Below are 27,237 nucleotides of genomic sequence, written 5' to 3'. Positions count from 1 at the left end.
ATATATCATCAAGATATGATACGGCTTTTTGTCTTCTGTGTGCATATTGGATTGAAGAGCTCTTTGTGAGTGAGGTAAAATGTTTTCCAAATCATAATTAAGCTCCCCAAAGGTAAGGTTTTAACAGGTGTAGTGAAACCAAGCTTTGCAGATGTGTGAATTTTTTTACTACATAAGAAATTATATCACTTGATTTTATAAGAATTGAAATGTTGAAAAACTTTTGCTGGTGCAAAGTTGCTGGTTAGATTTTATATGATACTTGTCATGAGTATATTTGAAAAATAGAAAAGTTAAGTCAGTAACCATGATATATCCTAAAAAGTTATACCTCCACCTAGAGAAGTAGGAGACTCATGGTGAAAACGCGATTTCTCAGTCAGCATCAACACTTCGGTCCTCTGATAAAATGACCCCTTGTATAGGTCCTGAGATGAATTGAGTAGTAGATGCTCGGTGATGCCTGGGAGTCTATCTTATTTGATTGATGTGACACAATGTATGTGTTCAATTAACACTTGGTGGTTGAATGAATAAATGAAAGATTGAACTTATAATACACCTTTCTACAATATTTAGCATTAATTTAGATGTAAACTGCTTATGATTACTAAGATTGGCATCTGCAAAAAAATAGATAGAACTAAAAAGATGCAAAAGCAGTTTGAATATTTGAGGATTGGTAAAAACCTTGAACAGGTAAACATAGAGAATTGCAGGAAATTAGCTGAATAGGTTTCCTGGATCCCAGTCATCTAAGAACTTGTAGGCCAAGGTAGGGATATTGGATTTTATTGAGTATACAGGCCAAGGTAGGGATATTGGATTTTATTAAACGTATAATAGGAATATCTTGTAGGGGTTGAGATCAAAGGAGTAATAGGATCTGAATAATATAAGAACAAAAAAAGGATCATTTGGGCTGCTTCAGGAACACAGATTGTCAAATGCCAAAAGGAAAGTAGGTAGATCTGGCTATTGCAGTAGACCAGGAAGGAATCGGGCGTAGTGAGAATGATCAAGTTTGTAATATATTATAGAGGAAGAGTGAACAGGACTTACTAAATTTAGAAATAAACAATGTGAGTAGAATAAAGGGTGAAGGACACTGATAAAATTTGGTCTGAACAATAACACAAAAGGGAGTACCATTTTATTAATTTGATAGAAAAAACCTAGGTAGGAATAGATATATCATGAAAGATTAAAAGTTTGCTTTTATGAATCATAAATTGAAGTCTATTTGGAGATGTCAATTAGATAGCTGCAGATATGAGTTTGAAAATTAGGGGAGAAATGGAGTAAAGACATACAATTTTAGAATGCTTCAGAATTTACAAGTTAGGAAAATGAGAAATATTCAAGTAAAGACACTAAGAAGAAAGTTTCAGTGGGTCGGTAAGATATCTGGTACTGTGATATTTATGGACCATACATTGCGTTGTATGACAATTATTGTTTATGTTCCCCCCACAAATTCATATTTTGGGGCCCTAACTCTTAGTACTTCAGAATTGAGTCTTTGCTGAGGTATGCAAATTAAGATAAGATGATTGAGGTGGACCCTAATCCAATATGACTGATATTCTTAATAGATGGGAAAATTTGGATACAGACATGTATACAAGGAGTATTCTGTAGGAACCTACAGTTGGTCATTTATAAACCAAGGGCAGAGGCTTGGAACATCTCCTTCCCTTATAGTCTTCCATAGGAACCAACACTGTTAATATGTTAATTTTGAATTTCTAAGATCTAGGACTACTGCTGCAATGCATCTTAAATGTGGAAGTGGCTTTGCAACTGGGTAATGGGTAGATACCTGCAGAATTTGAGGGTGCATTATAGAAAGAGGTTGGATAGCTTTCAAGTTACTGTGGATAGGAATATGGACATTGAACAGTGATTCTGGTGAAGACTCAGAAAGGAAAGAGGGGAACTGAGGAGAAAACATCTATTGTCTTAGAGAATACATATTTCATCATGAACTGAATGTTTCTAGAAATCTGAATGTCAAGATCCTTGTAGTTAAGGTCAAAAATGGAAATTAGGAACATGTTATTTGAAAGTGGAGGAAAAGCATCTTTGTTATAAGGTGGCAGCCCTAGTAAATAATATAAAGAAATTTGGTCTATAGCCTTGCACACAAAATGCATTCTACCCACTATGAATATATATATTAAGTGCGTCTTCAGTGTGATACTTCAGTGAGTTTATACATGGCACATACTTTCATGGAATTCCCTTTTTCATCCTTTTCTCTCACTTCTTTAAACTCATTAAAGTATCACTTCCGCTGAGAAATCTACCCAGAGCACAGTTGGATTTAGAAGTTCCAAGGCTGTGAAGCCATAGCACAATGTAAATTATTTATAATCACACTTGCTAAACTGGTTTTTGTCTGACCACTTTATTGTGCAATTCTGACAGTACACTGAAGATTAACAACCAAATTGGCAATAAATAAATCTAAAGGGTATTTTTGTAATGATAAATAATTTTCTATATGGACCTTTGCTCAAATGGCTTATATGCCAGAATCATCTCTGACATATCATATTTACTTAGCTCTTAGTCTTAGATATTATATTATTTTGTCTTCACCATTGAAAGGGTAAAATCATCTTATGTTTGGATTATTTCTCTCTTCAGGTCATCTTTTGACCCAGAGCTTTCTCAAAGCACTTTTCACCTCTGCGTTTCTGTGGGTTAGACTAAAGGTTTTAACATAGGATTTATCATGGTATAAAACGCAGTCACTGCTTTATTGATTGGGGAAGGGTCAGTGGGCACAGATACACAGATATACAGAACCCAAAGATAAGATGACCACGGTCGTGTGAGAGATGCAGGTAGAGAGAGCTTTAGCATCTTTCCTCCAAGCTGTGAGTTTTCAAAGTACATAGGATGGCCACTTAAGAAACCATCAAGAAGATGCTGTTTAACAGGTAGTTGAACCCACCATTGGCAGCAACAGAGAAGCCAAGTGTATTAGTAGTACCCATGCAGAGGAGTTTCAACAAAGTGTTTAAGTCACACATGAATGAGCTATGACATTGGGGTCATAAAAAGGAATTCAGACTGGGGAGACGATCTAAACTGTGCCTGGATAAAGCTTCCAGTACATGCCATTCCAGTGAGATGGCTACACCTATATTGATTCATGATGGTCATGTAGTGCAGATGGTCACATAACAGCCATGGACCATCCCCATCAGTGGAATAATCTCAGTGGCACCAAAAGATGCTCAGCAAAGGCTTGCAGATACTTTATCCATATTGATAAAAGCATGATACTACATATGCTCCCATATTTTTTTCTTAACTCATTAGGTATTCATAAAAACTCAATAAACTTATATGATAATTTCATTTACAAAATATGACACAGAGTAGTGATTAGCATTTGATATCTTCCAGCAAGTGTTAGAAAAATTTATTTACTGGTTTAGATATTTCTCATAAAATGGTTGTCTATCTATTATCTATCATCTATCTATCTTCTTCATCATCATCTATCACTTTCTATCTAAATTATTTCCTAAAACCAGAGTGTTATAGACACTTTGAGAAAAGTGAAGCATTTTCTATGTGCATATTAAGCATACGGTTTATGTAAAAGCCCAGTAAATAAGGCTTTTGGTTTTCACAGCATCTAAAATAAGGCTGTCGGTTAGAGATAAGTCAACTAGCTCAATGGAGACTTCCTCAGGGAAAGTTCAGTATCATTGAGAAGAAAATTTAGAAAGTTGTTGGCCAGTATTTATATAATATTTATCATTAATAGATTAAAATAGAGTTATTATGTATCTTTTCACCTCAGGAGGTATAATTCTGTTTGGAAAAGTAGGTGACTAGTAGTGAAAAGATGATTCCTTGGTTAGCACTAATATTTCTCCTCTGATAATCACTTCTGGCCTAGACTCTAAACCTGAATGAGTTTGTGAACATTCTGTGATGACTGGGAGTCTACTTTATTTGAGAGGCATAACACAACGTAGGTGTCATATAAACATTTTTCAATTGAATGAATAAATAAAAGATTACACTTACAATACTCATTTCCACAATATTGACCATTATTTTAGAAGTAAATGGCTTCTAATCTCTGAAATACGTGTCTACAAAAAATAGATTAAATTAAGGATATGGAAAACACATTGTATATTTGGCGAACATCAAAACTGTCTGGAGCAGGATAAATGTGGACAATTGTAAGGGATGGATTTGGGGAGGTAGCCTGGATCCATGTCATCTAGGGTCTTATAGGCCAAAGTAGAAAGACTGCATTTTCTTCAGTGCAGAATAGAAATCCACCATGGGGCTTTTGAGTAGAGGAGTGGTATGATATTAATAAGATTTTCAAAAGATCATTTGGGCTGCTTCAGGAAGGAACATTATTACAGGCCTGAAGATGAGTGGAGAGACTTTGCAGGGGGCTATTACAGTAGGCCAGGGGGTAACAAGATGGTAGTGAGAAGGATCCAATTAGGATATTTTGAAGGAAGAGTTAACAGGGTTTGAAAAAAATATATTGATAAATAATATGAAAGAAATGGAGAAGTGAAATAGATTGTAAAATTTTTAGTTTAAACAATAACATGGTAGGTAAGAACATTTAATGAAATGAAACTAAGGAAGAAATGGGTTAATCTGGAAAATTAAAAATTGGTATCAATTGAACATGTCAGTTGGTAGTCACATACAAAGATTCATTCATAATTAGCTCTTCCCAGTTTGAAAATATGTTACCTTAAGTGGTTTCTCGAGTATTATATATCTGTGAATTTATACAGGATGCATCTTTATGTGGAATTCTCTTTCCATCCTCTCTTGTAGTTAATTATCACCTTTCCTTTATATCTCAGCTAAGACATTGCTTCCTCTGAAAAGTCTTTCCCGATCCTAGTTTGATTTAGTGTTTTAGCACTGTGAACCCTTACAATAATGTCAATATATTTATTATGACACCTATTTAATTGGTATTTAATTTATTCCCTTTGGTATTTTATTTACCAAATCACTGAGAGTACAAAATTGTGTCTTTTTCAACTTGGCAATTCCAAAGTCTATCACAGATTTGACATAGATACTGCATATACTTTTTTAGTTGAATGAGTAAATACAATATTAAAATCACAATGCATTTAAAGTTTTCCCCCCTTGTTTTATAGGTAAACTGCTTATATGATGTGAAGTAAGCAGCTGTAAAGAATAGATGGAGCCAAGGAAAAATGTGACTGACTTTGTCCTCTTGGGCTTCACACAGAATCCAAAGGAGCAGAAAGTATTTTTTGTTATGTTCTTGCTCTTCTACATTTTGACCATGGTGGGCAACATGCTCATTGTAGTGACCATAACTGTCAGTGAGACCCTGGGCCCACCAATGTACTTCTTTCTTGCTGGCTTATCATTTATAGACATCATTTATTCTTCATCCATTTTCCCCAGATTGATTTCAGACTTGTTCTTTGGGAATAACTCCATATCCTTCCAATCTTGCATGGCCCAGCTCTTTATCGAGCACTTTTTGGTGGGTCAGAGGTCTTTCTCCTTTTGGTGATGGCCTATGACCGCTATGTGGCCATCTGTAAGCCCTTGCATTACTTGGTTATCATGAGACAATGGGTGTGTGTTTTGCTGCTGGTAGTGTCCTGGGTTGGAGGATTTCTGCACTCAGTATTTCGACTTAGCATTATTTATGGGCTCCCATTCTGTGGCCCCAATGTCATTGATCATTTTTTCTGTGACATGTATCCCTTATTGAAACTGGTCTGCACTGACACCCATGTTATTGGCCTCTTAGTGGTGGCCAATGGAGGACTGGCTTGCACTATTGTGTTTCTGCTCTTACTCATCTCTTATGGTGTCATCTTGCACTCTCTAAAGAACCTTAGTCAGAAAGGGAGGAAAAAGCCCTCTCAACCTGCAGTTCCCACATCACTGTGGTTGTCTTCTTCTTTGTTCCTTGTATTTTTATGTATGCTAGACCTGCTAGGACCTTCCACATTGACAAATCAGTGAGTGTGTTTTATACAGTCATAACCCCAATGCTGAACCCCTTAATCTACATTCTGAGAAATTCTGAGATGACAAGTGCTATGAAGAAGCTCTGGAGAAGAGACCTCATATCAACTAGTACATGTCACATGCTCTTTTCTCTGTCCAGGCTAGTCACCCTTGTCTCCGTCCACTGGCAATCTACTACCTATCCCACACATGCACAATGGTCTGAATTGTGTCTTTTGGAAATTCACTTGTTGAAGCCCTAACTTACAGTACCTTAGAATATGACTATATTTGAAGGTGGGGTCTTTAAAGAAGTGATGAAGTTAAAATGCGGCAGTTAAAGTAGGCTCAATCCAATCTGACTGGTGTCTTTATAAAAAGGAAAGTTGAACATACACAGATACCAGGGATGTAAGTGAATACAAAGAAAACCATGTGTGAACACAGCAAGAGTGTCACCTGAGAGCCAAGGAGAGAGATCTCAGAAGAACCCAATCCTGCCAGCACCTTCAACTTGGCCTTTTAGCCCTCAGAACTGTGGGAGAGTAAATTTCTGTTTTGTAAGCCACCCAGGCTGCACTATTTTGTTATAGCAACACTTGCAAGCTGATACACTCAATTACCAACACTAGGGCCTTTTTATATTGGAAAAACCTCATGTTTTATTTGTAAAAAGACTACCATAACTAGGAAATTTGATATGTCACAGTGAAATAGTCTCTAATTTTTAATTAATTTATAACATAACATTAAAAAACAACATACAAAAATTCATATATACTTGATTGTTATCAGTTATTGTTTTCCTGGTAAAGATTTTCATTCTAAATCTTCCCTCAGATATAAAGTTTTCTGAAATCTCTCTCTGGCCCTACTTCTCGATCTGTTTCTATGTCCTACCTACATCTCCCTTTCTGCCTGTCTCATGTAACTGCTGCACTTCTGTCCTTAATTCTTTCATTGTTGAGGAAAATACTGTTTTATTGAAAGTGCACGGTGGTTCTAAGTATTGATATTCATTCTCTATTTTGTCTATTGCTAAGGAAATCTGTCATCTTTGCATCACGCAAGCTAAAAAATGAGAACCAGAAAGGAAAAAAACAAACTTGTTTCTAGGAGAATTTTACAGTAGATACTCTTCTTTTTTTTTTTTTTCTTTTCATTTTTGTTTTTTAATTTTAAGTTCTGGGCTACATGTGCAGGATGTGCAGGTTTGTTATATAGGTAAACATGTGCCATGGTTGTTTGCTGCACCTATCAACCCATCACCTAGGTATACATATACACCAGGGAATACTATGCAGCCATAAAAAGGAATGAGATCATGTCCTTTGCAGGGACATGGATGAAGCTGGAAGCCGTTATCATGCAGGAACAGAAAACCAAACACCACATGTTCTCACTTATAAGTGGGAGCTGAACAATGAGAATCCATGGACACAGGGAGGGGAACAACACACACTGGGGCCTGTCGGGGTAGGGCAGTGAGGGGAGCACATCAGGACAAACAGCTAATTCATACAGTAGATGTTGCAACAAGCAGCTGCAACAAGACTGGCACATAACTCTGGAGACATGGCCTGGAAATAAAGCAGGGGCTTGGAGATTGCCTCGTAGCAGTCATAACCCATGGCAGCCAGCAGGTAGCACTCACTATAGGCCAGCCCATATCTACTATAGGGCAGTAGATACTTTTTGTGTGACTTCCTAACTCACTCTCTCATCTAACAAGTGAGGTAAATACGTTTTTTGTTTTCGTTGTTATTTTTTGTAAGTTCTGGGTTTACATTCTTTTTTCAAACCAATGACCCTCATTATTTCAAGTAAATCATTTAATCTATTTAATCCTAACAATGATTACATAACAAGTTATATTATTCTCATTTATTGTTTAAAACACTACAGATATAGGCAACTTATGAAATGTCAAATGAAAAAAAATTTAATCTGCTTTGTTTCAATATTCTCAGACTCCTAACAATTTTATAGACTCCATTCCAAGCTATCTTGCACAGCAGCTTTTGCAAATGCCCCAGCCTCATTTATTTAAAAAATACATTCAGATACCTTAGCGCCAACTTAAAAACAAAAATGCAGACTTCTGTTTCCAAGTTATAAAATGATTTTATCTTTTATTTATTTCTGAGAATATAAGCTGAAAACAATGACGTGGAGATAATCTGTTAAAAGTTGTTTACCAATATTTTTGTTTAAGAAACTTAAGTCTAGCTAACATTTTCTTCAAGGCATCTTTGACATCCTTCTTTCTTAAGCTATAGATCAAGGGGTTTAGCACTGGAATCACCACAGTATAGAACACTGACCCCACTTTATCCCTTTTTAGGGCATAGCTAGTTCTTGGTTGGGAGTAAATAAAGAAGATTGTACCATAGTACAAGGTGAGAGCCGTCGGGGAGACCCACAAGTGGAGAAGACCTGGAGGCGGCCCTTAGTGGAACGGATCTTCGAGATGGCTGCAATGATGAAGAGATGGGCGCAAGAATAAGTGCAGTGGGAGTGACGACATTGGAGGCAAGTATGAAATGCAGCACAGCCTGGTAGCTCTCCTTCACATCACACACCAACTTTACAAGTGGGGGCAGTTCACAGAAGAAATCATCAATGATATTGCTGCCACAGAAGCTCAAGGTAAGTGTCTCACCGGTGATGATGGTTGTTGATGGTTGAGTTTCCAAAGCCGCCAAGGTGTGAAGCCGCAACAAGACTGGCACATAACTCTGGGAAAGTGGCCTGGGAATAAAGCAGGGGCTTGGAGATTGCCACATAATTGTCATAAGCCATGGCAGCCAGCATATAGCACTCATTATAGGCCAGCCCAGCAGAGAAGAACTGAGCCAGGTGCCAGGAAAGGAGATGTTTTTGTCATCAGAAATGCAGGTCAGCAGGATATCGGGGATGTGGACAGAGGAATACCAGAGATCCAGAAGGAACCGGTTTCCAGTGAAGAAATACGTGGGTGTGTGGGGCCAAGAATCAGCACAGATGACAGAAATCAGAATGATGTTGCCTAAGAGGCTGATGACATAAATGATGAGAAAGATGAAAAAGAGCACTTGCTGTAACCCCAAATCTTCTGTGAACTCTAAAAGGATAAACACTTTTACTTTGGTGAAATTTCTCTTATCTATTGATTTTGGGTTTCTGTCATTCCTTTCTGTGAAAATATTAACACATATGCCATGACTTAAGATAGCCCTCACTGTACGCTTCCCCCATCATTTCCTTTCTGGAAAACTGAAAAATTCAATTGATTCGTATGAGTTTATTGTGAGACACGTTTATGCTGAAGTTGGTATTCCATATCGGTTTATTGTGAGACATGTTTATGCTGATATTGGCATCATTTCATATCAGTTCATTGTGAGACATGTTTGTGCTGAAGTTGGTATCATGCCTTTAGTATGGCTGTGAAAGCAGTTCTAAGCTGCCATGAGAGATTAGTTGTTAGGCACAGAACATACTGCATATCACCTGTTTTATACCTAATTTTTCCTCCTCTTTGGGAGAAGGTGAATTGTGTATCTTCTCTTCTTGATGGGGGAGCTTGAAAGAATGCTCTGACTTCTTTCCAGGTGTTTAAATTATTTTGTCCTTTGTCAGAGATTTGCATGAAAAAATAATCTTATTATTCTAACCACATTTTATAATGTCATTGGAAGTACATTATTCGATAATTTCCTTGGAGGAAATAATTGTATTTCATTCAAATTTTTGTTCACAAAACTAAGAATTCAAGTTTGCGTAAAGTAGAACATATGTAATTTGAATAAAAAGAACAGAGGTGCTTACAAAATGGTATTTTCAAACCACAGCTACCTTCATGACCCTAAAATGTGGCTGGAAATGAAATAAAAGTATTAATCACTGGAAAATTGTGTTCATAATTTGAGTTGAATTTCCTACAGAATTAATAAGTTTTTTTAAAAAAGAATGAAACTACCTAAAATGAATTGTTTGTGAAAGTATGATAGAAGGAATAATGACCCACAAAGATATTCATTTTCTAATTGCAGGAACCTGGGAATATTACTTTATATGGAGAAAGGGTCTTTCCATATGTTATTAAGAGAATTGAGATGGGGATATTATCAGGGTGGGCACAAAATGTAATTACAAATATCCTTACAAGAGGGAGACTTGACTCAGACAGAAAAGGAGGTAGTGAGTGTGATCATGCGAGAAGAGGTTGGAGTAATGCAACCACAAGCCAAGTAATGCCAGCAGTCACAAGGAGCTGAAATAGAAAAGGAGTGGATTCTCCATTAGAACATCTGGATGGAGCATGGCCCTGCCGACATCTTGATTTTGGCCCAGTGGTACTGACTTCAAACTTCTGAACTACAGAACTGTAGAAAACAGATTTTTGTTGTTTGAAGCCAGGAAGTTTGTGGTTATTTGTTACAGCAGTGATAGGAAACTAAATAGAAAGTTATGGAAACAACCCGAGTCTTCTTTCCCTCAGAGGTGGGAGCTGGAGAGGACTGTTGCCAGTCATGAGAGACTCAACATCACTTAGAGGGCCCCCACTACCACCTACCACAATCAAAGAAGGGTGACATTATGATTGCCAGTGTTCTGGGCTGGCAAGACATGTTAAATTTCTACTAGAAGAGCCAAGGCTTTACAAGTCTCCATTTCTAGGAAAAGAAAACACAACAACCTAGTCTTGGCTATTTTGCTAAAACATGGACTTAACATTGAGCTAGAAAAATAAAAAATAAAAAGCGTTTTCTTGGAACTGTACTTATATGATGAAAGACAATTTATTTTCACTAGGCTTTTAAGAATCTATTTTTTATTTAAACAAATATCAATGCTATATTTATTGTCAAATTACAAATTATTCATATGAACAAAGAGGATTGCATTAAATAATATTTGGGTTGTCTTTGTGTATCAAGGAGGTCAAGTTCTAAGGTTGTTTTTAACAAAGCGTGTTCCTAGAAACAGCTTAGTACCAAGAATCAGGAGACCTGGATTCTGAATTTAGTGAGCTGCTGTCAATATTGAAGAAACTGGACACTTCCAGAACTCTTTTTTTCTTACCTGCCTTTCTTAGTTCAACAGGACTTTATGACATTACAGATGTGAGAAAGCACTTTGAAAATTAGAAGTTAAACCTATGTATTGCATTCCCTAAACTATGTGATTTGTTCATCTCAGTGATCCTTCCCTCAGATACATTTGCTTTACCTCCCAAGGATCTCCAGTTGCTCCCATGCTATGATTGCCTAGATTTTCGTGTGTTCTGCAGAAACTACACTTTCTGTGGCTTTTAGAAAAGCTGGGTAATTCATTTCTGGACCTGTTTTCAAAATTCCATTGAGAATGAAAGTTGTAAGAGGCATTTCTTCTCTAGCCTCTCATTTTCATCTGCAGTTATTAATGTATAAAATAAGCATAAGTATAAATGTATGCACATATTCATATATAATTCAATGATTTTACAAATAAAAATGGTTGAAGGTGGCTTAGTGTGACGCATAAGACACATTAAGCCATCTTCCATATTTACACAGGTAAATAAATTGAGAAGATGCAAACAGAAAAAAAAATAGAACTAAACGTAAAATTCAGGCAGGGATAAAACTTACTGCACACCAACATGTCCTATTCACTGCTCTGTGTAGACCACAAATTCGACTCAAAATTTCTCATAGTTCATATAAACAATTAGTAGTATACAAAGACAAGCAAATGAATCAAAATTTCAGCAAACATGCTGCCATTTTTAATTCTATTTTTTTTTTTTTTTTGAGACAGTCTCACTCAGTTGCCCAGGCTGGAGTGCACTGACAGGATCTTGGCTCCCTGAAACCTCCATTTCCCAGGTTCAAGTGATTCTCATGCCTTAACCCCTCATGTAGCTGGGACTACAGGCATGTGCCACAAGACCTGGCTAGTTTTTGTCTTTTTGGTAGAGACTGGTTTGTCTTTTTAGTAGAGACTGGTTTTTGCTATGTTGGCCAGGCTGGCCCTAAACTCCTGGCATCAAGTGATCTACCTGCCTTACCCTCCCAAAGTGCCAGGATTACAGGCATGAGCCACCACACCTGGCCCATTCTGCCATTTTCGATATTAACTTTGAAATCATTCCTCCAAAGATTCCTTGTGAAGAGAATGATTAAATACAATGCATAACACATTGAATAAATACATACACACATACACAAGAAAGAGTTTTCTTAAGCTGAATGTACTTGTCATTCGTTCATAGACTTAAAGCCGGCTGCATGCATTGCTGAAATCAAGGCATGCTTAGAAAACTTCTTCCCACAAATCATCTCTCTCATCTTCAACTATCTGACAGCTTCCTTCATCAGGATGATTTTTTAAATAAATAACTCTGGGAGTGGTCACACCAAAAGGAGCTGAACTCTTACTGATTGCTCAGTCCTCTCCAGGCTTAATGCACCTGCTGTCTGTGCAATTCAGTTTGGTACTTTTTCAGATACTGCTTTAGCTATATATTAATTATAAATGTAAATGTATAGTATGTTTCCCCAAAAACATATATATATATATAAACATAAAGAAAAAGAAATACTTGAAAGTCATGACAATATAGACCTCTTGTAAAAAAAAAAAAAAAAAAAACTGTCAAATAACCATTTAACTAACTACCTGCTTCACTGAAAGAGAAAATAAAGTCTGAACAAAAGACATTTGAGGACACTTCAACTGTCTTCATCAAATAATATATATTATGTATAGTTTTCTCACCTCTCTTAAGGAGCTTCTATCCCATGCACTATCTGGTATAGAAAAAGAAACACTTGGCCAGGCACGATGGCTCACGCCTGTAATCCCAGCACTTTGGGAAGCCGAGGCTGGTGGATCATCTGAGGTCTGCAGTTCGGGACCAGCCACGCCAACATGGTGAAACCTCATCTCTACTAAAAACACAAAAAGTAGCCAGATGTGGTGGCAGGCATCTGCATTCCCAGCTACTTGGGAGGCTGAGGCAGGAGAATCGCTTGAACCCAGGAGGCGGAAGTTGCAGTGAGCCGAGATGGTGCCACTGCACTCCAGCCTGGGTGACAAGAGCAAAATTCTGTCTCAAAAAAAAGAAAGAAAGAAAGAAGAAAGAAAGAAAGAAAGAAAGGGAAATACTTTAAAGTCATGACAATATTGACCTCTTATTAAAAAAAACTGTCAAATATGCATCTAACTACCTGCTTCACTGAAAGAGAAAATAAAGTCTGAATAAAAGACATTTGAGGACACTTCAGCTTTCTTCATCAAATATAATTATAAGAAAGAAAATCTTATTCTATTTCACAAAGTAGATTTAAGTCATGGTTTAGTTATATTAAGAATCATTTTGTCTTTTGTCTATATTGTGATTTACTGACCTTCCTCTTTTGGTTAATTAACTACAACACTTATTTTTATGAGAATGTCATTTGAATTTTAACCGAAGTTCAGAATTTCCCATATTACCATAGAATACAAAGTGTCATTTATTCACTCTACAGAAATTTTCTCACCAGTGATTACAATACTGGGAGGTCATATAATCCTGAGCATCCTTTTGGGATTTGCTGAAGCAAAAAAAAAAAAGAGGATATTGATTCACATTTATGGAGCAATTCCTATGTGCCTGGCACTGAGCTAAATGGTGGAAGAAATACAATTATGAGGCAAAGTAATATCTTAGGTGAGCTTAGTAATGGCTAACTGGCAAACTAAAGATGGAGAAGGTGTAAGTATTAATCCCATGTCTACAATTCACTAATCGTGATACCCAGGGTAGTGTATTTAAACTCAGTAAAGCTCAGTTTTTTAATATATAAAATGGAAATAACTTGTCTTCATCATAAAGTTGTTGTGAAGATTAAACTAGGTTTTATACATATATAAAGGTTTTTCAATACATGCCAGTTGAAAGTATTAAAAAATCAGAAAAAGCAAAAAGAATTAAAAATTAAAGTGCATATGTATATACATATATATGTATGCATACTTATCTATGTATGTACTTTATGGGTGGGAAAGGAGATAAAGGACTTGTTCTTTTCTATTTGTTTCTTCCTGTTTCTATCAGTGACGTCCTAGAAGTGCTTCTTCACACAGACTAGCAATTTTGCTCAAGTAGTAGCAGTTGGTCCCAGTTTGTAGTTTTTTTCCAATGTTTGTTAAATCAGCCTTATTAAACCACCTCAAAGTTACCAGCTCTGGCTGGGCAGAAAGCTGGAGAGGAAATACGACAACTGATAAAACCCCTTCAATCCTTTCTGAGAATCTGTATCTTTTTGTCCACTTACCCCAGGAACCATTTACCAGGAACCACATATGTGTATCCAAAGACCATCTTTCTAGATACCTGTGCCTTAAGTCTTTTGCCAGCAGCTACTCTCTCAGCTGCAAGCTGAAGGCAGTTGCAGGAGGACTTTCTCAGTTTTCATTGATGAGTGACTGAACAAGAAAAATTATCTTAGCCTAATTTACTGTATTTTTTCATGATGCTGATTTTGGATGAGCTCAGAAATAAAATCAAAGAGAAATAATTCAGGTCTCACTTAGGTTAATAAACATTAAATCTTGACTATGGACAATTTATCAATTATGTGCTGATCACTAGAGATATAGCAGAGAACAAAGTAGAAATAGTCCTTGTCCTTGTGCTGCTTATAGTTCAGGTCATCATGACTACCGTAAAGCAATTATATATTGTGATCATGAGACTGAAATGGCTTGCCCCAAACCATAAGAGAGTTAATGGCAGAACCAGTATAATCAGAACTTCTCACAATGCATTTTGTAATCTGAGATACTCTAGCACTTAATCCTGTATCTCCTTTATTAGCCGGAATATTTTCTCTAACACTGCTAAAGCAAAAGTTCTTAATTTGGGTTCATTGATCACTGGGGAGAGCACAGATAGGCTTCAAGGACTCCAAAATTCCCCCTGAGAATGTGACGGGGAAGTTTTGATTGCGTGCCTATCTGCTCGAGGGAGCCTGTTAGATTCTCATTAGGGTCCATTGTTCAGAGCCATTGTGCTACCGATTTCAGATTTGCATCACCCAAAATAAAAGCCTTCCACAGTGATGTTGACAATTTCTGCAATGGATTTTACCAAAAGAATTTGTATAGCAAAGTGTAGCCTAGATGAAATTTCCTTTAGAATGTATATTTCTTACCTTCTATACTAGACTGCTGAAAACAGTTGTCAGTGAAACATTAACACCATTTAACATTATATAATTTCAACTTGGCAGAAGAGAAAACCTGGATGAAATAGTATGAAAACATTCCTAGGAGGTGGAATGAAGGAAGAATATACTGTGACATTTAGCTTTAGATGTTAAGAGGGGAAGAAAAGGGCAAGTCCTAAATGAAGGATTACTGTTATTCATATGAAAGAATTTCAAGTAAGAGCAGAGTGATTGAGACTCATAAGTGTGAATGATAGCATCAATGGAAGCAAACATGTGTAGGACAATGGTTCATCTTTTCACTTATTTTATTTAATTTTTTTAATGTCCCTGTTCTTAAGGTGTTTATCTTGTACTGAATGACACAAGTGAGATACTCACCAAGCCCATCTGCTCTTTCTGAACACATAAAAAAACTACATTTCCCTGAATGCTTTGTAGTTATGCCAGGATCATGTGATTACATTCTGGCTAATGAGATGTGGATAAGAGCGAAGTCCACAATTTCTGTTTCTGGCCATTAAACTCCATACACCATCATCCATTTACTCTCTTCTCCTTCTGCCAAACTGTGATCATCATGTATTATTGATGATGGCCTCAAAAGAGGGAAGAAACCTGCTTCTCAGTCACTGCTTAGTGGAAAAATGAGTCTTAAGTACTTACCTGTATGATGATCTAGCCTACCCCTAGTAAAATAGTTTTGATTATTCATTTAAATATCAAACAAATACTAAAAACCCAACAAGTAAACAAACAAACATTGTAATTGCCAACAATCAAAACCAAACAGAAAGGTAGTCCCTTTAAGGAAGATAATTTAGTTATGGAAAAATGTTAATTCAAGCAAGATTTTAAACTAAGTGCTGCAAACAAATGTAAAAAAAAATCTGTTAAAAAGGATTATCTTCTGTACTTTCCATTCAACTTTTCTGTGACTATAAAACTCCTTTAAAATAATAATATCTATTTAACAAAAGGTTGGGGTGGGTGGATATACCATGGGAAGAAAGTTGAATTTCAAGGGGGCTGGATATGAAGTAGAAGGTTGTAGGGGCTTTTCATCATTTTCCTCTATATATTTCTTTTTTTTTTTTTTTAACTTTCTTTTTTTTTTCTTTTATTATTATTATTATTATTATTATTATTATACTTTAGGTTTTATGGTACATGTGTGCAATGTGCAGGTAAGTTACATATGTCTACATGTGCCATGCTGGTGCGCTGCACCCACCAACTCGTCATCTAGCATTAGGTATATCTCCCAATGCTATCCCTCCCCCCTCCCCCCACCCCACAACAGTCCCCAAAGTGTGATGTTCCCCTTCCTGTGTCCATGTGTTCTCATTGTTCAATTCCCACCTATGAGTGAGAATATGCGGTGTTTGGTTTTTTGTTCTTGCGATAGTTTACTGAGAATGATGATTTCCAATTTCATCCATGTCCCTACAAAGGACATGAACTCATCCTTTTTTATGGCTGCATAGTATTCCATGGTGTATATGTGCCACATTTTCTTAATCCAGTCTATCATTGTTGGACATTTGGGTTGGTTCCAAGTCTTTGCTATTGTGAATAATGCCGCAATAAACATACGTGTGCATGTGTCTTTATAGCAGCATGATTTATAGTCCTTTGGGTATATACCCAGTAATGGGATGGCTGGGTCGAATGGAATTTCTAGTTCTAGATCCCTGAGGAATCGCCACACTGACTTCCACAATGGTTGAACTAGTTTACAGTGCCACCAACAGTGTAAAAGTGTTCCTATTTCTCCACATCCTCTCCAGCACCTGTTGTTTCCTGATTTTTTAATGATTGCCATTCTAACTGCTGTGAGATGGTATCTCATTGTGGTTTTGATTTGCATTTCTCTGATGGCCAGTGATGGTGAGCATTTTTTCATGTGTTTTTTGGCTGCATAAATGTCTCCTTTTGAGAAGTGTCTGTTCATGTCCTTTGCCCACTTTTTGATGGGGTTGTTTGTTTTTTTCTTGTAAATTTGTTGGAGTTCATTGTAGATTCTGGATATTAGCCCTTTGTCAGATGAGTAGGTTGCGAAAATTTTCTCCCATTTTGTAGGTTGCCTGTTCACTCTGATGGTAGTTTCTTTTGCTGTGCAGAAGCTCTTGAGTTTAATGAGATCCCATTTGTCAATTTTGGCTTTTGTTGCCATTGCTTTTGGTGTTTTCGACATGAAGTCCTTGCCCATGCCTATGTCCTGAATGGTAATGCCTAGGTTTTCTTCTAGGGTTTTTATGGTTTTAGGTCTAACATTTAAGTCTTTAATCCATCTTGAATTGATTTTTGTATATGGTATAAGGAAGGGATCCAGTTTCAGCTTTCTACATATGGCTAGCCAGTTTTCCCAGCACCATTTATTAAATAGGGAATCCTTTCCCCATTTCTTGTTTTTCTCAGGTTTGTCAAAGATCAGATAGTTGTAGATATGTGGCATTATTTCTTACGGCTCTGTTCTGTTCCATTGATCTATATCTCTGTTTTGGTACCAGTACCATGCTGTTTTGGTTACTGTAGCCTTGTAGTATAGTTTGAAGTCAGGTAGTGTGATGCCTCCACCTTTGTTCTTTTGGCTTAGGATTGACTTGGCGATGCGGGCTCTTTTTTGGTTCCATATGAACTTTCAAGTATTTTTTTCCAATTCTGTGAAGAAAGTCATTGGTAGCTTGATGGAGATGGCATTGAATCTGTAAATTACCTTGGGAAGGATGGCCATTTTCATGATATTGATTCTTCCTACCCATGAGCATGGAATGTTCTTCCATTTGTTTGTATCCTCTTTTATTTCCTTGAGCAGTGGTTTGTAGTTCTCCTTGAAGAGGTCTTTCACATCCCTTGTAAGTTGGATTCCTAGGTATTTTATTCTCTTTGAAGCAATTGTGAATGGGAGTTCACTCATGATTTGGCTCTCTGTTTGTCTGTTATTGATGTATAAGAATGCTTGTGATTTTTGCACATTGATTTTGTATCCTGAGACTTTGCTGAACTTGCTTATCAGCTTAAGGAGATTTTGGGCTGAGACAATGGGGTTTTCTAGATATACTATCATGTCATCTGCAAACAGGGACAATTTGACTTCCTCTTTTCCTAATTGAATACCCTTGATTTCCTTCTCCTGCCTAATTGCCCTGGCCAGAACTTCCAACACTATGTTGAATAGAAGTGGTGAGAGAGGGCATCCCTGTCTTGTGCCAGTTTTCAAAGGGAATGCTTCCAGTTTTTGCCCATTCAGTATGATATTGGCTGTGGGTTTGTCATAAATAGCTCTTATTATTTTGAGATACGTCCCATCAATTCCTAATTTATTGAGAGTTTTTAGCATGAAGAGTTGTTGAATTTTGTCAAAGGCCTTTTCTGCATCTATTGAGATAATCATGTGGTTTTTGTCTTTGGTTCTGTTTATATGCTGGATTACATTTATTGATTTGTGTATATTGAACCAGCCTTGCATCCCAGGGATGAAGCCCACTTGATCATGGTGGATAAGCTTTTTGATGTGCTGCTGGATTCGGTTTGCCAGTATTTTATTGAGGATTTTTGCATCAATGTTCATCAAGGATATTGGTCTAAAATTCTCTTTTTTTGTTGTGTCTCTGCCAGGCTTTGGTATCAGGATGATGCTGGCCTCATAAAATGAGTTAGGGAGGATTCCCTCTTTTTCTATTGATTGGAATAGTTTCAGAAGGAATGGTACCAGCTCCTCCTTGTACCTCTGGTAGAATTCGGCTGTGAACCCATCTGGTCCTGGACTTTTTTTGGTTGGTAAGCTATTGATTATTGCCACAATTTCAGCTCCTGTTATTGGTCTATTCAGAGATTCAACTTCTTCCTGGTTTAGTCTTGGGAGGGTGTATGTGTTGAGGAATTTATCCATTTCTTCTAGATTTTCTAGTTTATTTGCATAGAGGTGTTTGTAATATTCTCTGATGGTAGTTTGTATTTCTGTGGGATCGGTGGTGATATCCCCTTTATCATTTTTTATTGCATCTATTTGATTCTTCTCTCTTTTTTTCTTTATTAATCTTGCTGGCGGTCTATCAATTTTCTTGATCCTTTCAAAAAACCAGCTCCTGGATTCATTAATTTTTTGAAGGGTTTTTTGTGTCTCTATTTCCTTCAGTTCTGCTCTGATTTTAGTTATTTCTTGCCTTCTGCTAGCTTTTGAATGTGTTTGCTCTTGCTTTTCTAGTTCTTTTAATTGTGATGTTAGGGTGTCAATTTTGGATCTTTCCTGCTTTCTCTTGTGGGCATTTAGTGCTATAAATTTCCCTCTACACACTGCTTTGAATGCATCCCAGAGATTCTGGTATGTTGTGTCTTGGTTCTCGTTGGTTTCAAAGAACATCTTTATCTCTGCCTTCATTTCATTATGTACCCAGTAGTCATTCAGGAGCAGGTTGTTCAGTTTCCATGTAGTTGAGCGGTTTTGAGTGAGATTCTTAATCCCGAGTTCTAGCTTGATTGCACTGTGATCTGAGAGACAGTTTGTTACAATTTCTGTTCTTTTACATTTATTGAGGAGAGCTTTACTTCCAAGTATATGGTCAATTTTGGAATAGGTGTGGTGTGGTGCTGAAAAAAATGTATATTCTGTTGATTTGGGGTGGAGAGTTCTGTAGATGTCTATTAGGTCCGCTTGGTGCAGAGCTGAGTTCAATTCCTGGGTATCCTTGTTGACTTTCTGTCTCATTGATCTGTCTAATGTTGACAGTGGGGTGTTAAAGTCTCCCATTATTAATGTGTGGGAGTCTAAGTCTCTTTGTAGGTCACTCAGGACTTGCTTTATGAATCTGGGTGCTCCTGTATTGGGTGCATATATATTTAGGATGGTTAGCTCTTCTTGTTGAATTAATCCCTTTACCATTATGTAATGGCCTTCTTTGTCTCTTTTGATCTTTGTTGGTTTAAAGTCTGTTTTATCAGAGACTAGGATTGCAACCCCTGCCTTTTTTTTTTCCATTTGCTTGGTAGATCTTCCTCCATCCTTTTATTTTGAGCCTATGTGTGTCTCTGCATGTGAGATGGGTTTCCTGAATACAGCACACTGATGGGTCTTGAGTCTTTATCCAATTTGCCAGTCTGTGTCTTTTAATTGGAGCATTTAGTCCATTTACATTTAAAGTTAATATTGTTATGTGTGCATTTGATCCTGTCATTATGATGTTAGCTGGATATTTTGCTCGTTAGTTGATGCAGTCTCTTCCTAGTCTCGATGGTCTTTACATTTCGGTATGATTTTGCAGTGGCTGGTACCGGTTGTGCCTTTCCATGTTTAGTGCTTCCTTCAGGAGCTCTTTTAGGTCAGGCCTTGTGGTGACAAAATCTCTCAGCATTTGCTTGTCTGTAAAGTATTTTATTTCTCCTTCACTTATGAAGCTTAGTTTGGCAGGATATGAAATTCTGGGTTGAAAATTCTTTTCTTTAAGAATGTTGAATATTGGACCCCACTCTCTTCTGGCTTGTAGGGTTTCTGCCAAGAGATCCGCTGTTAGTCTGATGGGCTTCCCTTTGATGGTAACCCGACCTTTCTCTCTGGCTGCCCTTAACATTTTTTCCTTCATTTCAACTTTGGTGAATCTGACAATTATGTGTCTTGGAGTTGCTCTTCTCGAGGAGTATCTTTGTGGCGTTCTCTGTATTTCCTGAATCTGAATGTTGGCCTGCCTTGCTAGATTGGGGAAGTTCTCCTGGATAATATCCTGCAGAGTGTTTTCCAACTTGTTTCCATTCTCCCCGTCACTTTCAGGTACACCAATCAGACGTAGATTTGGTCTTTTCACATAGTCCCACATTTCTTGGAGGCTTTGCTCATTTCTTTCTATTCTTTTTCCTCTAAACTTCCCTTCTCGCTTCATTTCATTCATTTCATCTTCCAGGGCTGATACCCTTTCTTCCATTTGATCGCATCGGCTCCTGAGGCTTCTGCATTCTTCACGTAGTTCTCAAGCCTTGGTTTTCAGCTCCATCAGCTCCTTTAAGCACTTCTCTGTATTGGTTATTCTAGTTTTACATTCTTCTAAATTTTTTTCAAAGTTTTCAACTTCTTTGCCTTTGGTTTGAATATCCTCCCGTAGCTCGGAGTAATTTGATCGTCTGAAGCCTTCTTCTCTCAGCTCGTCAAAGTCATTCTCCGTCCAGCTTTGTTCCGTTGCTGGTGAGGAACTGCGTTCCTTTGGAGGAGGAGAGGTACTCTGGTTTTTAGAGTTTCCAGTTTTTCTGCTCTGTTTTTTCCCCATCTTTGTGGTTTTATCTACTTTTGGTCTTTGATGATGGTGATGTACAGATGGGTTTTTGGTGTGGATGTCCTTTCTGTTAGTTTTCCTTCTAACAGACAGAACCCTCAGCTGCAGGTCTGTTGGAGTACCTGGCCGGCCGTGTGAGGTGTCAGTCTGCCCCTGCTGGGGGGTGCCTCCCAGTTAGGCTGCTCAGGGTTCGGGGTCAGGGACCCACTTGAGGAGGCAGTCAGCCCGTTCTCAGATCTCCAGCTGCGTGCTGGGAGAACCACTGCTCTCCTCACAGCTGTCAGACAGGGACATTTAAGTCTGCAGAGGTTACTGCTGTCTTTTTGTTTGTCTGTGCCCTGCCCCCAGAGGTGGAGCCTACAGAGGCAGGCAGGCCTCCTTGAGCTGTGGTGGGCTCCACCCAGTTCAAGCTTCCAGGCTGCTTTGTTTACCTAAGCGAGCCTGGGCAATGGCGGGCGCCCCTCCCCCAGCCTCGCTGCCGACTTGCTGTTTGATCTCAGACTGCTGTGCTAGTGATCAGCGAGACTCCGTGGGCGTAGGACCCTCTGAGCCAGGTTCGGGCTATACTCTCCTGGGGCACCGTTTCCTAAGCCCGTCGGAAAAGCACAGTATTCGGGTGGGAGTGGCCCGATTTTCCAGGTGCCCTCTGTCACCCCCGGAAAGGGAACTCCCTGACCCCTTGCGCTTCCCGAGTGAGGCAATGCCTCGACCCTGCTTCGGCTGGCGCACGGTGCACTCACCCACTGACCTGCGCCCACTGTCTGGCACTCCCTAGTGAGATGAACACGGTACCTCAGATGGAAATGCAGAAATCACCCGTCTTCTGCGTCGCTCGCGCTGGGAGCTGTAGACCGGAGCTGTTCCTATTCGGCCATCTTGGCTCCTCCTGTCTCCCTCCTGTCTCCTCTATATATTTCTGTGTTTTACTTTTTTTAGTAACATGCATGCAGTTGTATACCACGTAATATAACTAATAAAGAACAAAAAATTGGTTTGGGTAGTATTTATAAATATATTTAAGAAAATTAGTATTTTTATTATGAATAATATATAAATATTTGCATTTTCATATAATTATGAATCCATATATGGACAGCAAAAAACCCATTCCAACTTCGGTTTAGCAGGGCAAGTCATTTTCTTAGAGAATATGTGCCATCTTGTAGTGAGTCAAAGCAATGTTCCATGTTTAGTACATCCATTCATGTGCTGGACAAGAGGTGGCACCTTCCAGTAGCCAGGCTCTGTTGCTCTAAATACTTTTACAGAACTCTACTCTTCACAGTATCCATGTCCAAGAATACCTACTTTGTAGTGCTTGCTATGTTGTAAAAATTTAAATGTACTTTGTGAATGCAAGTTTTTGTATATCCTCCCTGAGCCATAAATCTCAGGAAGGCTGAGTCCATATCTGTTTTTGTTCACCAATGTGTATGTCCCTGCATAACCTCCTTTATAGCACTGGTAAAGTAGCACTTAATAAATATTTGTTCAGTTAGGTAATTAACTGATTAATATACAGATACATGATCATCTCAAGGTATTTATTAAATTGAGAAAAAGGAAAACTCAGAACCACATGCACAATGTCTGCCCATCTGCCTTGGTGTGCATGTTAAAAATTTATTCATGTATATGCTTGAGAACAGATGAAAATCATCTGGATGAAAACGCAAGGAACAATTAAAGAGGAGCACAGTTAGAGAGGGAAGCTGGAGGTCTGGGCTGGGACAATTGCTCAGTTCTTCTTGTGTATTCTTGTAATCTGCATACCTTATTGGAACATTTACCATGAACATACATTAGTTTTCAATATAAAAGTATAACACCAAACAATAGATAGTATAAGTATTTCCAAACTTATACATGTGTAAAGTATAGAAAATTGCTTATATTTCTTTTGATTTGTAAAAGGGAGAAAATAAAATTCCACATGCCTCAGATTATCTTAAACATTAGCGCTATAATATCTAATTAAACTAATTATTTCATCATGTTCAAGCCTCCTCTGATGGTAGTATACTTTCTCTATGATATATTTGCTTTGATCTACATGTATGTGTGGGTCTATGCATGCATATGCGCTTGCATAATATACATATTTATAAGGTTCGCAAAGTTTACAAATGTAAGAAATAGAATACAATAACATGAAATATACTTCACAGCTATTATTCATTCAGTTTATATCAAATACTTGCAGATGAAAGATCTAGGAAAAATTTTCTAAAAAGTTTGCTAACAAAGAGAACAAAGTGGAAAACATTGAGAACATACACTATTATTTCTGAGTGGTCGATGCTATCTTCCTTTTTTGTTGGCATCATCAGAAAGTACCAGAAAGCACTGACTCTCTTTGAAAAAAAAATTGCCAATTGCCATATCACAGTATTCTAAAATTCCACAAGAACACAATTGTCTTATTTGTCTTCTTTTTAAATGGTTTTGGGAAGAGTCATGAGTTCATCATAAAATGTTTAATATTCCCCTTCCAGCAAGACCACTATTTGAGCTTGCCTACCTGACTGCCTGCTTTCCTGTCTTCCTTCCTGCCTGCCTTCTGTCTTTTCTTTATTTCTTTATTCCTTCCTCCCTTCTTTCCTTCTATCTTTATGAGGTACCATGATACCCTAGAAATAGTCATTACCCAAAATATCAAGAGGACTCAATTTTAGATCAGGCTGTGTTTCCAATTCTGTCACCTTGAACAGATTGATTTTCCATTCCCCTTACTAATTCCCTCACTTAACAAAGAAATAGCTCAGCCCAAATTATCTCTAAGGTGGTTTTTAATTCTAACATTAAGGCAACCCAAAAGAACCACACAAGAATTTAGGGTCTGAGTGAAGAGTAGTTAACACTCCAGGGAAACTATTACAGAAAAATACTGACAATTCCTTCCAAGGTGATACTGAGGCTCTAAGGCCATCAATTGCTCCATGTTCCCTCTCTAATAAAATGCCTTGGGCATCATTAAGATTGATTGGGTGCTCAGAAATGGGCAATTACCAAACTTGAAAAAAACTATTTGCCTTAATACTAAATAAGTTTCAGAGGAACTAATTAATCAAAAAAATGTTAAATAAGAAAACTTCCTGGGTGATGATTGCTATCCAGCTCTGAAAGTTACTCCTGGGATCATGCAGATTGGGCAGCAAATAGGGACTAACAATAAGAAACGCCTTTGTAAATTGATGTAGTCGGGAGGGCCAGTTTCTAACATTATTGGTTCATTAGTTGCTATCTTGTCTTCTTGGAGCTTGTTCCCTTGCCCTGGAAAAAACGAAAGTGTATTCCAATTCAGCAAAACCCAGCAAGCCTAAGGAATTAAATTAATTTATAAACATTGGAAGCTGTAGGAAAGGCTGTAATTCACACCCTGATTATGTTGAAGAGCATGGGTCTTTCCGTCTCTAGGTTGGAACACCAGCTCTCGATCTCCTGTGAGTTATTTAAAAATCTTGAGTTTCACTTCCCTCAAATGTCAAAGAAGGTTAAATAATAGTATGTACAATGGGAAACCAGTGAAATTATGCATTTAATGTGCCTGGGACGTAGAAAGAGTTCAATATATGTCCATTGATATTATAGTTCAGCCCACTGTCACTCTCACCCAGTTTGAGTGTGTGTAATAAAATATTCATAACATAAAATTTACCATTTTAACCATTATAAGACTTAATTCAGTGTTAATTCAAAGTTAACTATTTTAAGTGTCAATTCATTTTTAATTCAGTGGCATTAAATACATTAACATTGTGTGTAGCCATCACCACCATCTAATCTCCAGGAATTTTTCATCTTCCCAAATTGAAACTTTCTCTGCTCTTTAAACAATTACTCCACATTGTCCCCTACTTTCAGACCCTGGTAACCACTATTCTATTTTCTGACTGTATGAATATGACTACTCTAGGTACCTCATACAAATGGAATTATACAATATTTCTTCTTTTGTGTCTGGTTTATTTCACTTGGTACAGTGTTTTTAAAGTTTATCCGTGTTGTGGAACGTGTGTCCAAATTTCTTCTTAAGACTGAACACTATTCCTTTGCACATATATAGTATTACATTTTTTATCTACTCATCCCTGAATGGATATTTCCATTGTTTCTACCTTTTAGCTATGACAAACAATGCTGCTATGACTGTCAGTCAGCTTTTTAGCTACACAAAGAGAAAGCAAAAGATTTTCTTTTGAGATAAGGACGAATATAGTCATGTAAGATACCAGCCAGTTTATAAACATTCACTCAACAAATCTTACTAAGTGCCTACTCCATAACAGGCATTCTGCTAGAGGAATTGTGATGAACAAAAAGAGCTTTCCATCAGCATGCAAATTATAGGTGCCCCAAGAAATATCGGGACTAAAATGGAGCAGCTGGCCACCTGGTGTGGAAAGCTCTGGCCATGGCAGCCTCCTCAGGCACTCCAGAAAGACAACAGAGAAGGTCTGATGCTGAGTGGATGGTCCCCATAGAGGCTAATCCAGCATCCATGGCTCTGCTCTCTGCTTTGCTATAAACTGCATGTTGTAGAAAAGCAATTACCCCAATGGCCCTATTGTGGATAAGGGACCATGATGCTGCAGGACATGTACATGTTCCAAGTGTCGGTGGAGATACAGCCAGGCAAAAATTGGTTGATAGGTGGAGCTGGTAGTGTCTCCTGGCAAATGCAGCTCCACCTGGACTCCCAAATTCATCTTCATGGTTATTAGATATGTTTGTACCTCTCTTCTGATGTGTCACTTTACTGATGTCTAGGCTGCAGCATGACTAACAACTAGTGAACATTCAGCAAATTATACACTCATTTGATTTTTAAATACATAATATGTAAACATTAGATTGCATTTTAAATCCATTTTCATTATAACAAGAAATCTCAACTTTCATTTATCAAAAAGAGAAAATAAAGATTGTTTTTATTTTAGACACATTAAATACATATAAACTAAATATCATACATATTTATTGTGTACAACTTGATATTTTTATGTGCCTATACACTGTGAAATAACACAGTCAAGATAAGTGAAGAACAGCTTTAAACATCATTTCTTTAAGTTGAGTTTCAGCTTCCTTAAAAATTTGAATTCCATAAAACTTAATTTTCAAATTATGATTAAAAATTATTCATCCAGAACTGTTCATACTCATTTCAATCATAAAACCTAAGGTAAAAACTGTTGTACTTATGGAAGAAAACTAAAATTTCTCCTTCAAAAATTGGAGAAAAATTGTTTCTAATTTGTGTATGAATTAAAATCATCTGGCCGGGTGCGGTAGCTCATGCCTGTAATCCCAGCGCTTTGGGAGGCCAAGGTGGGCAGATCTCCTGGGGTCAGGAGCTCGAGACCAGCCTGGCCAACATGCCAAAACCCTGTTTATACTAAAAATAAAAAAATTAGCCAAGCTTGGTGGCGGGAGCCTGTAATCCCAGCTATTCGGGAGGCTGAAGCAGGAGAATCACTTGAACTCGGGAGGTGGAAGTTGTGGTGAGCCAAGATCATGCCACTGCACTCCAGCCTGGGCCACAAGAGTGAAACTCTGTCTCAAAAACAATAAAAAACATAAAATAAATAAAAAATAAATAAAATAGTCTTCCTAATCATTTTATATTTTATATTTATTGTTACATTACATTTTACAATTAATGAAATGCTTGAACTAGCTCCATTTAGACACCCTAGTTCTCTCCTAATTCCTCCAGTGTTCTGTTCTTATATTAAAAATGCTCTTCATTATTTTACCATGACATGAAATATGTTAAGCAC

General features: G+C 37.5%; 2 protein-coding genes across 2 annotated transcripts; one reads left to right on the top strand and one right to left on the bottom strand.

The window, feature by feature from the left end:
* The first annotated feature begins 5,218 nt into the window (after nt 1-5,218).
* LOC100440734 (olfactory receptor 4A47) lies at nt 5,219-6,272 on the top strand. The gene is given in 3 exon segments (XM_002821799.5): nt 5,219-5,525; nt 5,528-5,896; nt 5,899-6,272. Coding segments are annotated over 3 exon segments (1,050 nt in total).
* Nucleotides 6,273-8,203: 1,931 nt separating this feature from the next.
* LOC100440365 (olfactory receptor 9G19) lies at nt 8,204-14,344 on the bottom strand. The gene is given in 6 exon segments (XM_024255014.2): nt 8,204-8,421; nt 8,424-8,504; nt 8,507-8,693; nt 8,695-8,870; nt 8,873-9,184; nt 14,314-14,344. Coding segments are annotated over 6 exon segments (1,005 nt in total).
* Nucleotides 14,345-27,237: the final 12,893 nt, after the last annotated feature.

This window comes from Pongo abelii, chromosome 9, assembly GCF_028885655.2.
Source record: "Pongo abelii isolate AG06213 chromosome 9, NHGRI_mPonAbe1-v2.0_pri, whole genome shotgun sequence".
Taxonomy (NCBI): domain Eukaryota; kingdom Metazoa; phylum Chordata; class Mammalia; order Primates; family Hominidae; genus Pongo; species Pongo abelii.
Note: the sequence above shows the minus strand (reverse complement) of the source record. Positions and strands in the feature narration are given on the sequence as shown.